A 15,598-nucleotide genomic window follows, 5' to 3' on the forward strand; every position below is an offset into this window, starting at 1 on the left:
TTAAAACAGTCTTCAAAATTATGCTGAATTTTATATGGCTGAACACAGGAAAGGGTCGAGAGCAGCTGGCGAACAGCAGAGTCCTCTGTTATTTAAATTTTAATTCAAAGCTGGGTTGATTTTTGTTTATCACAACCAGTACAAAATCAATGGACAGAGGACGGGAGAGAAGTAGAAATACAACACACGAAGAGAAAAATGGTGCACGAGTTTCAAGGTAATGTTCTTTTGACGTTCTCTTTAAACATTTTTCTAACTTCGCTTAAGAATAGGAAAACGAAGAGAACTTATCCGAATTATATTCCTTCAATATTACTAACACTGCTTTGCGACAACTTGGTCCATCGCTTAGCAGCGTAAAAGAAAAGTCAGTTTTCGTATTTTACTTATAAATGAGATACAGCAATCTGCTAAGAAGTAGTTACAGAATAATAGTCAAACACTTCGAGTTTCAATTGGAGATTTCCGAAAATCCCTACTTACCCGATAATTTACATCCGTATTCACTGCATCCTCTTCGAGATTTTTATGAATTTATTTTGAAAATTTTCCAATTCTATTGCATTTTAAGTTCCTTATTTAATAAATGAGTGAATATTTTACTGCAGTGTATTGTTGTTCGTAAATCTTCGTAAATATACTTAGAATAAAATGTAGTTGACTAGCTAGGAATATCTTTCTCATGCCTGTAGGGGAAATATCTGAAAATGCTTATATTTTTGACGTTATATTAATGCAAAAAAGATGTTTTAAAAATCATTTTGCGTCGAAGAGTTTTAATTGCATGACACCAAGCAGATTATTGGAGCCAGAATATACTCTTCAATCATTCACTTTCCATTCCATTCACCTTAAATTTTTGCTTTCATAACTCGTGCTTCGAAATTGGTACCCAAACAAAATATTTTCTTGCAAACTACTAAATTGAAAAGAAAAAGCCGTTCATTTTTCGAAACAAAGTTGTTTCCATTTTATGTACTCTCTTAAATACTTTATTAAACGCTTTTTGTATGTGTAGTCGAGTCGTTATATTTGCCGAAAAGTGAAACCGCTTGTCTGACTCTAGTTGACAGTTTAGGTGTTTCAATCTCTAAGTTCATCTAATATCTAATATCTTTCAATCATTATATGTTATTTATAATTATATATATATATTTTTTTTTTGGTGAAAACGCAAGTTACAGTTACAAATTACAAGAAATATTTTTGGAAAAATGAAGAAAAGAAATGCTCAGATTGGCTGAATTCCACATACATTAAAATGTATGTATTTTGAAGTCGGAGCGATCAGCAATATTTGCGTTTTTGTGGACATTCTGCGGCGTCAAAGTAATGCAAATGTATGGTCATTTTTCTTTCAATTCTTCGAGTACTGAATCATTTTTCTCAAGTGTTTTTTTTTTTTTCGCTCAAGGACTTCATTACAAAATGTTTTTCCCTCTAAATTTGAGAGTCTATAAAAAACCGGAAGCTACGGTCCAAAACAAAACAAAACAAAATAAAAAAACACGGAAATTCCTGTTCAGTATAGTACGCGCGATTCTAAAACATCGAAAAGGGCGGGAAAAAGATTACCTTTTACTTCATTTGAGAGCAGCGGTTTGTTCTTTATGATTCGTGATTGCGCCAGCCTGAATTTAACCCAATCTGATAAAGTCAACAAGATACAACGAATTTAGTTTCTGGTTAAAAATGTGAACAAAATGTGTAAAAAAATATATAAAATAATCGTGTAGTACAGAGGCAAATATCACAAGAAAAGTAAAGATAAAATATCGGTTTGCAAGTGGAAAACGAATAATCATGTGACTCAATTTGTAACCAATAAGCATCAATCTTGCCCCAAAGGGTTGCAATCCTCTTGGTCAGCACCGAGAATCGTCTCTGGCGACGAGATTGCAATCACCGTGAACATGAAGAGTGAAGAGTGCAACAAAACGAGACGTGGGCTAATGTTAAGAATAATTTTCCGTCGAGTGATCTGTAAATTGCTATCTTCTCATCTTGCGATGAAGAGAGATTAGAATTCTAAGATATAATAAGACACTATTCAAGTCTCATTATTCAATCAAAGGCGCCTTTGTTTTGTTTTGTTTTTTTGTTTTGTTTTGTTTTGTTTTTTTTTTTTGGTTGAGCTTTTTTCATCATCATTGGCCGAATCCTCTTATATAACATAGATATATAAGTGCATAGAGTTTTAGAAAGTGATTCAACTTGCCTAAGTCATCATCTGACTCTTACAATACTTAGCGTGATAAATATTTTAAACCATCTTCTCCTCGTTCATGATCAGTCATACTTGTACATTTGCTCATGCTTTCATCATGTGATAAACAATCTTAAAAAGCTTGCAGATCAATTTCGCGGTAGTTTGTTTTGGACTTCAAAATAAAGTCAAATAAATGATCCTATTTGACTAATAACCTCACACTGTGACTACCAATTCACTGTAGCGCGTTTTTCACTTTTAAACATTGTACTGATTGAATATATATCTATAATTCGTGGTTTATTGCGTCTTAAAAATACTAGTACGTTATTTAGAAGTAAGATGAAAGGATTGGCATTAGTTTTACAGCATTATATTGACGCCCATTTTTAACTGTTTGAAAAAGAGACTATTCTATATTTCCACATACGTTTACCAAATACAATTGAAATAGTGCGAATGCAAATGCGTAGCATATGAACACCGAGTGCTCAGGGTACGAACACCGAGTGCGCAGGCTACATACACCGAGTGCGCAGGGTACGAACCCAAAATGCGCAGGGTACGAACACAAAAATGCACAGGGTACGAACACGGAGTGCGCAGGGTACGAACACGGAGTGCGCAGGGTACGAACACCGAGTGCCCAGGGTACGAACACCAAGTGCTCAGGGTACGAACACCTAGTGCGCAGGGTACGAACACCTAGTGCGCAGGGTACGAACACCGAGTGCGCAGGGTACGAACACCGAGTGCGCAGGATACGAACACCGAGTGGACAGGGTACGAACACCAAGTGCTCAGGGTACGAACACCGAGTGGACAGGGTACGAACACCGAGTGCGCAGGGTACGAACACCGAGCGCACAGGGTACGAACACGGAGTGCTCAGGGTACGAACACCGAGTGCTCAGGGTACGAACACCGAGTGCGCAGGGTACGAACACCGAGTGCGCAGGGTATGAACACCGAGCGCACAGGGTACGAACACGGAGTGCGCAGGGTATGAACACGGAGTGCGCAGGGTACGAACACCGAGTGCGCAGGGTACGAACACCGAGTGCGCAGGGTACGAACACATGAAAAGAGAAAATTCAACAGAAATGGCTAATAGATGATGTCATGTCTTCCTTTAGCAGTTTGCCCGTGGGGGGTGGGGATAGTCACAGCTTGACTAGTCGCGATAAAGAATGGGTCTATCTTTAGCTTAAAAAATTAAATTTAACAGTGCTCGAAAAAAACGCGACACAAAAGCTAAAATAGTCTATAAAATGTATACTGTCTCGCCGACACATAAATAACTATACAACACAAAGAAAAAAAAGATCTACCAAAAATATATAAAACATTTTTGGAATAGCTCGTGGATTTAAGGAGCCTGTATGAAAAATTCTAACGTGCCTGTTCCATAATTTCTTAGGTATTTTCGAAACACCCTTCTATATATATTACTAGTGCAAATTTGGATTTCACTTATAAAATATTTATATAGCTCCGATTAATTTTACAAGACTATATGAATAAATTAGCTTTTTATCTCTAGAAATTATCTCTCGTTCGCTGCCTCGTTTACTCTATAATTTGAGGTTTTCACCTTCAAAACAATGAAAAATGAATAGTAATAAGTCACGTGAGGATAAGGATACTGATGAAATTTTGAATTTGTGTTCACACATTTGACTTTGATTGAAATCATTTCAAATTATTTTAAATCAAAGGATATAGGTATATAGTTATTAATTAGGATTAATGGTGGTGATAATTTTGAATGAACTCTGTTTCGTTTTGAATTATTATTTAACCGATAGATAGTGGCATCTGCATTTTTCCTTGCTAAATTGTATTAAAAATACAAAATACTCAAAGGAGCAATCTAAATTCTACAATTGTTTTGTGAATAAGCATTAGAATATTCTTCTTCGATCTCAGCATGGTGTACGTGAGATGAAAAACTTTATTTTTTATTTCGATTTTCTAGAAGCGAATACATCATAACTACAGGCTCTCGTTGTTTCCTTCTTGTGACAAGTCTTTTTACGTCATATAAAATCTGATGTTTTAATAATGACTTGATTCCAAAATACCGTTTTGAAGATAAAAACCGTTGCAACTGTTATTATATACGGATAAACTTTTCGTTTTTCAATCGCATGATATCTTTAAATACGTTCACTAAGTTATGGAAAATCAAACGCTTGAAATTGTGAAAATATAACTCACTAAAAACAAGTATTATCATTTCTGGTTATTTCATTTTCTAGTAGAGTTCATAGATAATTTTAGCGATAAAACATATTGTGGTTGAGCGACATCTGAATTGCAAAGAAGAGTTTTATCGGAGTAAACAGTTTTCGTTTGGCATTCTTAAACAACGCTTGGCAAAGGAGCCACTTCAAGCTCACTCCGTCCATTATAATAAATCAATCTACTGGTAAGTCAATATACAGGAAACTTAAGCTGTCCACCCAGGAGTGGTAAACTCATTAGATTTTTTTTTACAGGAAACAGGGTTTAAATTTAACAAATTTTCCGTTGTTCAATTTTGGGCACTATTAAATTCAGAGGAAAAATTGATGAGATTTTTTCAATTCTTGTAAGAAATAAGAGCATCGATTAAATTACGAATTTAAAAACAATGAGATATTATATTCTTTTACTACAAAGAAAAATTACTCGTTGTTAATGGAAATCTCTTTTAGGAGCATCTTTTTAATTAAGAAGAATCACTAATGTAGAAGTTGTATTTTGGATTTTCTTGTAGGGGAAAGTCTGCTTGACGCCATCTTGATATGTGGCTTTCATCATCGCAATTGTGTGATAGAATCAAAGCAAGACTGTCGTCAAAAGATTAATTTGGTGTAAAAGAATAATGTCTTTCTCACTTGGTTGAATTCTTCACAAGTTAGAGTTAGAGCCGAACGTTTAAGCTTTTTTCTACGAAACTTGGTGGCACAACAATTCAATATGGCGGTTCAGGCAACTACAATGATGGCCGGGACACGGCGAGCAAGTCATGTCACAAAAGACTGGATAAACAACGTAGCTCAACCCACAGTTGGCGACGAAAAGATTGTCATCATAAACATCGGAGGGAAAAAGTTCGAAACCTATGAACATACACTCGACCAGTTCCCAAACACTCTCTTAGGATCTTGCGAGCGAAGAAAAACCTACTTTGACAGCAAGAAAAAGGAATACTTTTTCGAACGACATCGTAGTTCGTTCACAGCTATTTTATATTATTACCAATCCAGTGGAATCCTGGAAAGACCCCTGAATGTTCCAGAACACATCTTTTTGGAAGAGATAGAGTTTTTCGAGTTGACAGACGTGATTCAGAAGCGGAATGAGTCGGAAACGAAAAAACAGCTTGAGGAGAACAGTGACAGCAACGAAGAGTTGCCCCACAACAAGTTTTTAAAGACAATTTGGGTCACATTCGAAAACCCAAACTCCTCGACTTTTTCCAAATGCTTGGCTGTTTTTTCTCTTTGTATCATTGTTCTCTCGATTGGTGTTTTCTGTGTTGAAACTTTGCCCTCATTGGATGATTCTAAGCCAATCACAAAGGTTTATCCCAACGGCACGAAAACTACAAGCCCGGGGAAAAAAGCCAATGCGCGCGTGTTCTTTGGATTGAATGCGTTCTGTACAACTTGGTTTACTCTTGAGCTGATCATAAGGTTCCTAGTTTCTCCTAATAAGATTCGCTTCGTCAAAGCTTTTCTGAACATTTTGGACCTGTTGTCTATCTTACCATTCTACATAACATTGGCATTGTCAGGACACGCTGGAGGTGTTGGGGTATTGCGCGTTATGCGTGTTATCCGAGTGGCTCGTATTTTCAAGCTCTCTCGCCACTCGCGAGGGCTCTACATCTTGGGCAAAACACTGCATTCTAGTCTTAATGAGCTTATTATGCTCTTCTTGTTTCTACTGATGGGAGTCATTCTGTTCGCTAGTGCCGCGTACTACGCTGAACACCAAGAGAATAGAATTATGTTTGAAAGTATTCCTCATAGCTTTTGGTGGGCGGTGGTTACCATGACGACTGTAGGGTATGGAGACATAGCACCAATCACGCTATCAGGTTAGTCAATCCATCAAAGTACGTACGAGATCATCGGTCATAATTATAATCGGTTATGTTAATTAGAAATGGGATGAAGTTGAGCAATCAATCATAAAACAGTAGCTCGTTCCATTGACCGCGCCCTAAGAAGTCCATTCACCGTTATTCGAGGGGAGGGGAATGTCGATAAATTATTTTAAAATGCTCTATCGATTCAGCTTACGAGACCGTAAAACGACGTGGTATATAAAATGATAAACTTGATTGTTTTCCAGGTAAACTTGTTGGTACTCTGTGCGCTCTGTCTGGTGTGTTAGCAATAGCTCTACCGGTCCCCGTCATCGTCTCCAACTTCGAGTACTACTATAAAGAAGAAATGAACAGAAAAGAACGAGAGGAGAGACTGAGAAACAAAAACGAAAAAGAAGATGCACTAGCTGGCACGCCCACCGAGAGAACGATTTCTTATCGGAGTTTGAATCAGTTCGTGCCGAAGTCACCGTTTCTCGAACGAAAATTACTAGAAAGGGAACTACGGTCTGCGCACTCGACGCCAGATCCCCTGCGTCGAAGGGGTTTCTCGCACTACTCGCCGGCCGCGGTCCATAAGAAGAATGGAGCGATGAAAATAAAACCACGTGATGCTATTAAGGAAGTAGATGAAATCAGCGAGGACGATCATACGGACAGCGGTCGTCCCCAGAGGACTGAAACTAATATTTAAAGAATTCGAAAAAACCAACATTTTCAATTATTTCAAATTTGATACTTTTGCAGCGAGGAAGCTTGGACTTAAATTAAGGCTAGTACTAGTGGCCGTTAAATCAAAAATTTTCTATGAATTTCAAATCAATTAATAATGATTATTAGTCGAACAGCTGGCTGTGGTGGGCATTAAATGAGAACAAACGTAAAATATCGACAGTTGGTCGCCCTGTGTTTTGGAAAGTCGTGAAAGACTAAAAACTGGCTTTGAAAATGAACAGACAGAGCTCAGAGACTCCATATTTGATAGCATGCAAAAATCAAGGACACAACTAGGCAAAATCCGTCTAAGGCAATGGCCCTATTTCACTATGACGTCACATCAAAACAATATATTGTTTAAACGCAAAGGATCATGGTCGTCGGACGGGGTCAAATCAACGCAAATTCACCGAAAATTGTTCTAAAACCTGTATCAATCCACGAAGAGAAGTAGAATAGCCAGCAAACCCTCAGAATATTTTTTAGTACATATTAACACATATTATATCTGAAAACCAGGCAATTTTATATTAAACTGTTTCGCTAAGAGCAAATTTTGTTGAATTTTCTATTGGATTTTGTGATTCTATCCCCAACATAAACAAGCAGTGACGTCATAGTGAAATAGGGCAATTAGGTGGTCGTTTTAACTTAGCTATGATGGACAACAAGGTCATGTTTGATAGCAATCTCGATTGCGCATGCGTATTGAATGTCAGGAGAATAACGCCCCCAGAAGTCCTGGGCCCGAGGTAAGAGAGTCGATAACAGACAAAGTCAAGATTAAGTTGTGACATCATGGTTGTTAGCTTTGATCATAATCAGACAAGCACGTGGTGGACAAGCTAGCCAATCGCCAGTCGAGAAATCACACATAGACGAGTCCACTCAACTGCCCGGAAAGCAGGATAAAGGTAGAAAGAAGAATGATTAAGTACTGTAATGAACCAGCAAAGGATTCTTATCAAAAGTGCAGGATTTTCGTATGCCCGAATGGAAATGAAATTACGCTGGAATGGAAAAATTGTATCGATCGTTTTTATTTCTTCGAATACCTCAGGTTTCATTAAATTTCCAAAATTAAGGCCACTACGAATCCTTCACTTGTACAATGACAAAAAAAAACAATAACTATATCTATTAATAATACTGATGACGTAATCAATAGTGACGTCACATGAACATAAATGACGTCAGTCTATCTCAGGTGGACAAGAAACAAAGAAAGCCCAAATGAAAACTGGAATCTTATGATAGTTCATGCTGTGTGAGGAAACATTAACGTATGGCGTAGCATGTGTAGTCATAGCGACAAACACCTATTAAATAATGATTGAAAACTTGCAAAAGTATTTATGAATTTCTATGCTAGATTTAAGCAAGATTTAAGCCTTTTAGGATTTAAGAAATATTTTCTCAGTATTTCAAGCTATAGGTGAGCCTGATTGCCACTTCCAGCGGTTGTTATATGGAAGTAGTTTGGATCGCGTCAAAGTCAGTGGCAAGTCAAGCAGATGCATGTCTTGTGTATGTTTGACCTCTCTGGCTAAAATACTTCAGTTAACTGTTGCTCAGGGCTAGACTCGATTTTGTGTCCGTGTAATTTCAAAGTGATTGTATTGACGAAGTTGTACATTCTTTACTTTACCGTTGGTATTTGTGAATATTTAGACACTGATACGAGACTAACCCTGAGTAAATGAGTCTGTAATGAAGAAAGACAACGGTATTGTACGCATTAAGTATTAGAGACCTTTAGCACGATGTTCTTGCTAGGTACCGCAAACCCAAACTGCAGTTCGACGTCAGGCGTTTTCGGTCAAATTTTCTACATTTAGCCAGCCGTCAAAACGAACCATATTAAACTTCATTGATGCTGAGTGTTTCTCCGTGTTTGCGGGCGTCGCGTGTTTCAGGGCCTAGCGGTAAACCTGGTGCTAAAGGTCTCTATGTATACATCAAAACGCGAAGGTCATGGCCCAACTGAGGACTTAACACTATAGAACCTCTCACTCTGTCGTTTGCCTGAAAAGAATTAATTAACAACTGTTTAACATTTTGATATTAGTCTTGAAATTTTCTTGTAAAATTTGTTAATTTAAAAAAAAAACATCTGATGTAAGAGATTTTAATTTTAGGAATAAGATACTCCATCATATACTCAGAGGATTTTCTCTTTGAGAGATATCTCACGCGAGACATAAAACGACGCAAATCTCTGAACACTCATTGATGTACTCAGTTTTATTATCTAGTATAGATTCATAATAATTTTTCTAGTGATTTGCTATGGCCGCGTACTTTTGCGCGCAAGGTACTTTAGTGTTATTACTCGTATAGCGTTTTTTCTTGAACGAAAATTTCAATACAGCTAAAAAATGACGATTTTTTTAACGAGTTTGTTAATAACACATTGCAGTGATTTCCAGAGCAGATAAATTTGGATGAAAAAGGATGAATTTTAATTCCCATGAGAAAAAAAATAATTTATTGCCCTTTAGATTCAGTTATATTGAGAATAGCCATCCATGTTACGTGAGACTGATGAGGGCGGTAAGCCTTGTGGGATGGGCTAGGAAATCATATAACAACATGCGTATTAGGTAAATTACATAACGAAACAGCTGTCCACGGTTTCTAGTTGAGCTGGCTCAGTTACGCGACTTGAAGTTGTTAAAGGCCCATTGGCCCTCTTCTTTAGTCGTTTAATACAATGCTCGTAATTTATCTATTACGCATGTTCATCCATGTTACGGTGAAGGGTTAAAAGTGCTAAGAAAGGCTAACATTTGGACTGTGCATGTTGTTAGCCATTACATCGCTTTGCGCGTAGCGCGAAGCATGCATGACGCAGACTCCCCAGTTAGTTGAAGCCTCTTCTGCAGGAATCTCTGCAGCAACATCTCTTATTTTTTGCGCTTGTAGCTTTCAATAACGTTTTGACCTTGGGTTCCCTATATTTTACAGTTGATGCGAAGGACTAGGGCCGCCTTTGTCCTTCCCACTCTTTTCCGGTCCTTCTCTTATGATCTACACAGGAATCCCGAAAAGCATATGGCCAGAGTTTCTTACGACGTAGGCTATAATCTTAATTCATAGGTCATGCTCACTTGCATTATAACGTCATTTACTACTACTACCAGACTCCCTTGCACACTTTCTTTTGTTCAGTTAATTAGCACCAATTGTCTTACTATTCTCATGAGGGAATACAAATTTGTATAAGAAAGAAAATCCGCGAAGCATTATATGACTCCATCATGCAAATGTCCTATTGGTAATCCTAACAATATTCAGCTTCTTGCTATTTCATAATAAATCACTTAATTAAAGCTATTTAAATTTTGACTCTTTATAAAGGTGTGCCGCACTGCACGTGAAAAATATCCTTGCATTATTTACTAAAAAGGCGCTTGAATGCTACCTTTATACAACCAAATTATAGTTATAGTGTGATGTCCGAACAGCAAGGCAACGAAATTCAAAAAAATCCAGCCGAGAAATCATTACTTTACCTTTAATTGGAAATGAGTGACACGAGGTTAAAAACCCGCGTTTTAATATGTGCAAAGACAAGAAAAATGCGATACAAATTTAAAATGCAGAAATTAATTCTATAGAGATTAATTAACAAATGTTAAGCCAGAAACTGTCAAAATTAGTACAGTTTTCAAGTAATTAATCGCTTCACTTTCTTTTTGTTAATAAAGAGGGTAAAATCTATAAATCTTTTTTTTAAAGAACACAATCCTAATGTTGTCATAACAATGAGATGGGATTCCAATTTTCTTTTTATCTTTAGTAAGCGTTTATTTACCCAGAGCATGCACGTCTTTGTATCAAAAAAAAACCCACTCGTAAAACAAAATGAAAGAAAAGATATATTAGTTTGTCTTAAAAGAAAAGAAAAGTCAATAAGTTTGACTTTGGTTGCCGAAGAAGGTGATTAAAAAATGCCATAAATCATGAAGATGCATTGCTTTTATTCTGAAAACAGGTTATAAGCTTTCATAAAGGTGTTTTATATTATTCGATGGCTTGTGAGAAAGAAGAATAGACGAAAGAAGAGAATAAAGAAGCAAAAGAAGGAAGGAAGGAAGGAAGGAAGGAGGGGAGAGAGAGAGAAGGAGAAAAAGGATACAAAGAAAGATTGGACGGGATAAAAAAGGTATTGTATAAATACCTTCATGCGGTCTAAAATCAAACTGACACTCGTATAAAAAACATCCCTATTTTTAATGTCGGTAAGAAAATTAAATTTCCTTGTCAAATAATGAACGTATTTCGATATTTCAACTTAACCACGGGCAAAAACGAACAATTCACGCACGCTGTTAAAGTAGTATTAAATTTGGTCATATATTCATGCGCGTTCAATGGAATTTCTGCCAGATAATTCGGAATATATCTCTGACTCGCTCAGAATTTCAGAAACCTTTATTAGTTCTTCACTATAACCTAATTGGTGATCCCTGTACGAGATGGTCATCAGATACTATTGAAATGTGGTTGGTTATCAAAATCTCGAATAAAGAAATATTGGTGTATATATTGATTCTTAGTTGAGCTATTCACGATGAAAGTCTCTAACTAAATCAATTAAAAAAGTCAAAACTTATAATTTAACCAGGACGGAAAGCTAGAAGTCTGAGAAGAAAAACTTTGATGTTGTCAACATATCAGTACTAGCTTAACAAAGATGATTTTATTAATACAGTCCATTTGAAATGTATTTTTACGGATAAAGCGGAAGCAAAATTAAGGTATTTAGGAGATAAAGATTTATCGCATAATTTGATAAAACTGAAAAACAAAATGAACAAAACAAATTAGAGACGACAGCTTGGTTGTCAAGACGACAACATTCAAAACTTGAATCAATGAGTCAACGAGAGTGCATATGATTTGCGAATATGCCATTAATTGGACACGAAACTTCACACTGCTTTGATTATAGCATTATTATTTGTAGAAATTTGATTTGGGAAAAAAAACTTTTGTTGGTTTTTTAAGGGGGAATGTTGAGTTTTGGTGACGAAGGCGGAATACTATCAAACGACGTTAAATAATCATGCATTGAAGCAAGGATATCTTCGTTGAATGAACAGATAAATGAGACGGAATCAAGAAGAGATGACTATCTAATCTTCTCTACAAGATATTAATATTCTCTTCAAGGAATTACAGCGATTCATGAAATTGGTAAATTGGTGCACTTTATACTCAACGCGGGACAAAATAACTGCTTCCTCGCTGCTTGGACAAGTTCTATCCTTTGTAGAAAGTTCAAAGTTTACAGCCTTCTTAAAAAGATCATTATTCAACTCCTATTAATTCTAGCTGCCCCGGATTATAAGCTTCTAATTCTGGATTCAGAGATTGCTTTTTATCTGTAACAAGAAGAGGAAAAATGGATGAAGGAACGATGGAAAAGTACACAATGTTTTTTCCTGATTACTTTCTAAAGTCAAACCTCACCATTGCTATAATACTTATATTGCTAAGTATTTATACAGTCCTTGGTAACACACTAGTGTGTATTGTGTACATTAAGGACCCAGGAAAAAAGTTAAGGACTATTTCGAACCATTTCGTTTTGAACTTAAGTGTCGCGGACATTCTTGTTGGTGTTGGAGTTGAACCTCTGAACGCTACTTCGAACTGGAACTCCGATCAAAGGATTTTGTTCTCGTTCTATATAACTGCAATTATATCTTGTGTTTGTTCAATTGTGACGATTGCAGCATTGATGATTGATCGATATATAGCAGTTAGCAGACCATTTAAGTACAAGGTCATCGTAACTACGAAGAGAGCACGCGTTTCGCTTGTGATTATTTGGGCCTTCTCTACGCATTTTGCCCTGATGCCGTGTCTAGGTTGGCAAACAGCGGGATTCCAGGTTTATCTATACCTGCTTGGAATTCTTACACCGACTGGTTTTATGCTATTGTCATACGCTGGGTTATTAAGAATCTTAAAGGAAAAGATTCGAAGTCTTATGAACTCAGACGCAAGGACAGCAAATTATGCGAAGAAGGCGATGGAAAGAGAAAAGAGGGTTTCAACTACTGTCTTCATCATGTTGATCGTATTTCTCGTAGCTTGGTGTCCGTTTGTTGTCACGGATTTTATCCTCGTATTTTGTTCATCCTGTAGAGACAACGATTCGGTACGACTTGCTAGAGATATAACTTTAGTTCTCGGGTTTTTCTCATCGGGAATTAACCCTATTCTCTACGCGTGGCGCCTTCCGAACTTCCGAAATGGTTTTCTTTTGTTGTTGGGCTGCAAGGAGAAAAGACGTTCTCTGAAAATAGCGCCTTTGAAAGAAAGTTCGAACGAACAAAGTCATAACATAATTGCGCTTGACTGTCGCAACGATAGAAAATCACTTTCAGCCATTCCGGAAAAGGAAGACACTACCAAAGGCGAAAATGAACCTAAGGAACCTGAAAGCACGCTGAACTAGTACTACAGAACGATTTTATTCAGTTAACAAATGAATGCAGATCCTTCACCTGAATTAGTTTAACCGGCCGTCTTTTAAAAGGGTATTTAGAAAACGTTTAATCTAACGATCAGTATGCCAATTTAGTGCATGAATAATAGGAAGTAAACTGTACGTGACAAACCTCCTTGAAAAACTTGGCGACTAAGTTCTCTAACAGAATAAAAACCTCATCGAAATAGGACAGTATATAATTTTCTGTGGCGAAGGACTAACGTTTTAAACGACGGTAAAGTTTTTAGTCCTTAGCTCTTACTCACTTAACTTGTTGTATTCAACACACCAAAGCAGTCCAAACTAGTAGTCAATAGTCATTCTTATTCACTTGTTGTATTCAACACACCAAAGCAGTCCAAACTAGTAACCATTAGTCATTATATCAGTATACAATATATATTTGACTTTTTTTGACGCATCTCTGATATATGCTGATTTAAACTTTACAATGTTTGACAATCTACAATTTTAGGTTTAATATAGTGCGCGCATCTTTGAATACTGTTTGTCTTCCTTTGACAAGACAATACGCACTGGAATTGAACAACCCAATCAGTAATTTTGTCTTTTATGTGTAAAATCAAACGTGTCTCCCTCTCTCACTGGGCCAGGTCAAGATTGACTGACTACGACGTGAATGACAAAAAAATCATTGACTCTAGGTTTTACACCCCCCCCCCCTCCCCCCATTCCGATATTGGAAATGCCTGTCGTCTGATTGCAAACTGTGGATATTCTCTGGAGCAAGTTCTATGAAATTTAGTTGGCATGCAGATGCAATCCCCATTTTATTTATTTCCACTACTCAGTTTCAGTATTTTCATAGTATGGGATTTTTTTCGAAGTTGGATAAAAAAGCTAGTTCCATATCATACACTTCATTTTTACAGTACTCCAATGGAAATGTAATAGTTTTATAATAAAATGAATAAAATATATGGTCTCGAATCTCTCTACACCCTTCCAGTTTTATAGATTCGGGTAATTTTATCAAATACGCAATCATCGCTGATTGTATGTACTCTAGCATAATTCAATGGGAGACTATTAGTGCACTGCCTGGCAAGTGATGAAATAGGACTTACTCCGACAGGCTGCCACGGAATGTCAATCGTTACAAGTTTCTAACGATTAAGATAATAGGGACTTTAAGATTTGCAAAATCTGCGACGGCGACGTCTACCGGAAGTGTAAATAACTTCACTTTGGGGTTTCGCGTCCTCAAAGTCTGGCTTACCTGTGGATGAGTTGACTTTACTGACAATGTTTTGAATGAAATCTCCAATGAACAGAACCCCAAAAAGAAATTATTTACACTTCCGGTTGACGTCGCCTCGTAGATTTTGCAAATCTTAAAGTCCCTAATAATGATATGGGATTCAACAGTTTCCATTTTAACCCTCTAATTTAGGAACAATAAGAATAAATTGCCGGTTCGTTTGAGTCGTATCAAGAGACCATTTGATATTGTTCTTATTCACATAGATGTGAATATTTCAGACGTTGCTATGTATATTTTATTATATTATTATTGTTAAGAAAGGAATAATGTTCAAGAGAACGACATCTTACGCAAAATAGGACCGACATCAACAACACTGAAAATATGTCATTATAATGGTTTCTTTTTGCAATTATTGTCCTTTGTCTAAAATGCAATATTCTATTTTTTCTATTGATGTTATTAGTTGATGGGCCTACAAAATGTAAGTAGAATACAAAAGGACAACAATTATTACTATTAAATGCCTTGTATATAAAATCTTTAGTGTCTAAATTTCAAGCTTTTTGACAATTAAAATGAAGGGAAACCTCAAGAGCGAGGAAGCTTTGAAGACAACAAACACAACCAATAAAGTCATCCTCTAAAAGGTTTGGCAGTCAAACATACCAATTATCAGAGACAACGCAAGTCATTAGTACGGTGTGGCTGCTACGATAAGGTGAAAATTTTAATTTTTAATCGAGATTTTGACACCTAATTTACAACCTTTTTAACAATTGTCAATTAAGTGGTTGGAGGTTTTCGCGTCAATTTTGCTGATAAATTAGAACGTTTGAC

General features: G+C 36.6%; 2 protein-coding genes across 3 annotated transcripts; both read left to right on the forward strand.

Annotated features, from left to right (window-relative positions):
• LOC116291971 (shaker-related potassium channel tsha2) lies at positions 1–9,257 on the forward strand. Of its 2 annotated transcripts, none has more exons than XM_031699208.2 (3): positions 1–217; positions 4,971–6,299; positions 6,557–9,257. In XM_031699208.2, exons 2-3 carry the CDS (start codon positions 5,174–5,176, stop codon positions 7,003–7,005), a joined length of 1,575 nt encoding a protein of 524 aa, XP_031555068.2. In that variant the 5' UTR covers positions 1–217; positions 4,971–5,173; the 3' UTR covers positions 7,006–9,257. The 2 variants fall into 2 exon arrangements, with proteins under 2 accessions (XP_031555068.2, XP_031555076.2); XM_031699216.2 differs by lacking the exon at positions 1–217 and adding an exon at positions 4,497–4,640.
• A 3,193-nt stretch (positions 9,258–12,450) lies between these two features.
• Positions 12,451–14,026, forward strand: LOC116291960 (histamine H2 receptor-like). The gene has a single exon (XM_031699198.2). It carries the CDS (start codon positions 12,454–12,456, stop codon positions 13,498–13,500), a length of 1,047 nt encoding a protein of 348 aa, XP_031555058.2. The 5' UTR covers positions 12,451–12,453; the 3' UTR covers positions 13,501–14,026.
• Positions 14,027–15,598: the final 1,572 nt, after the last annotated feature.

This window comes from Actinia tenebrosa, unplaced genomic scaffold (genome assembly GCF_029948245.1).
Source record: "Actinia tenebrosa isolate PJP-AT-01 unplaced genomic scaffold, QUT_ActTen_1.0 PGA_scaffold1__47_contigs__length_23844297, whole genome shotgun sequence".
Classification (NCBI taxonomy): domain Eukaryota; kingdom Metazoa; phylum Cnidaria; class Anthozoa; order Actiniaria; family Actiniidae; genus Actinia; species Actinia tenebrosa.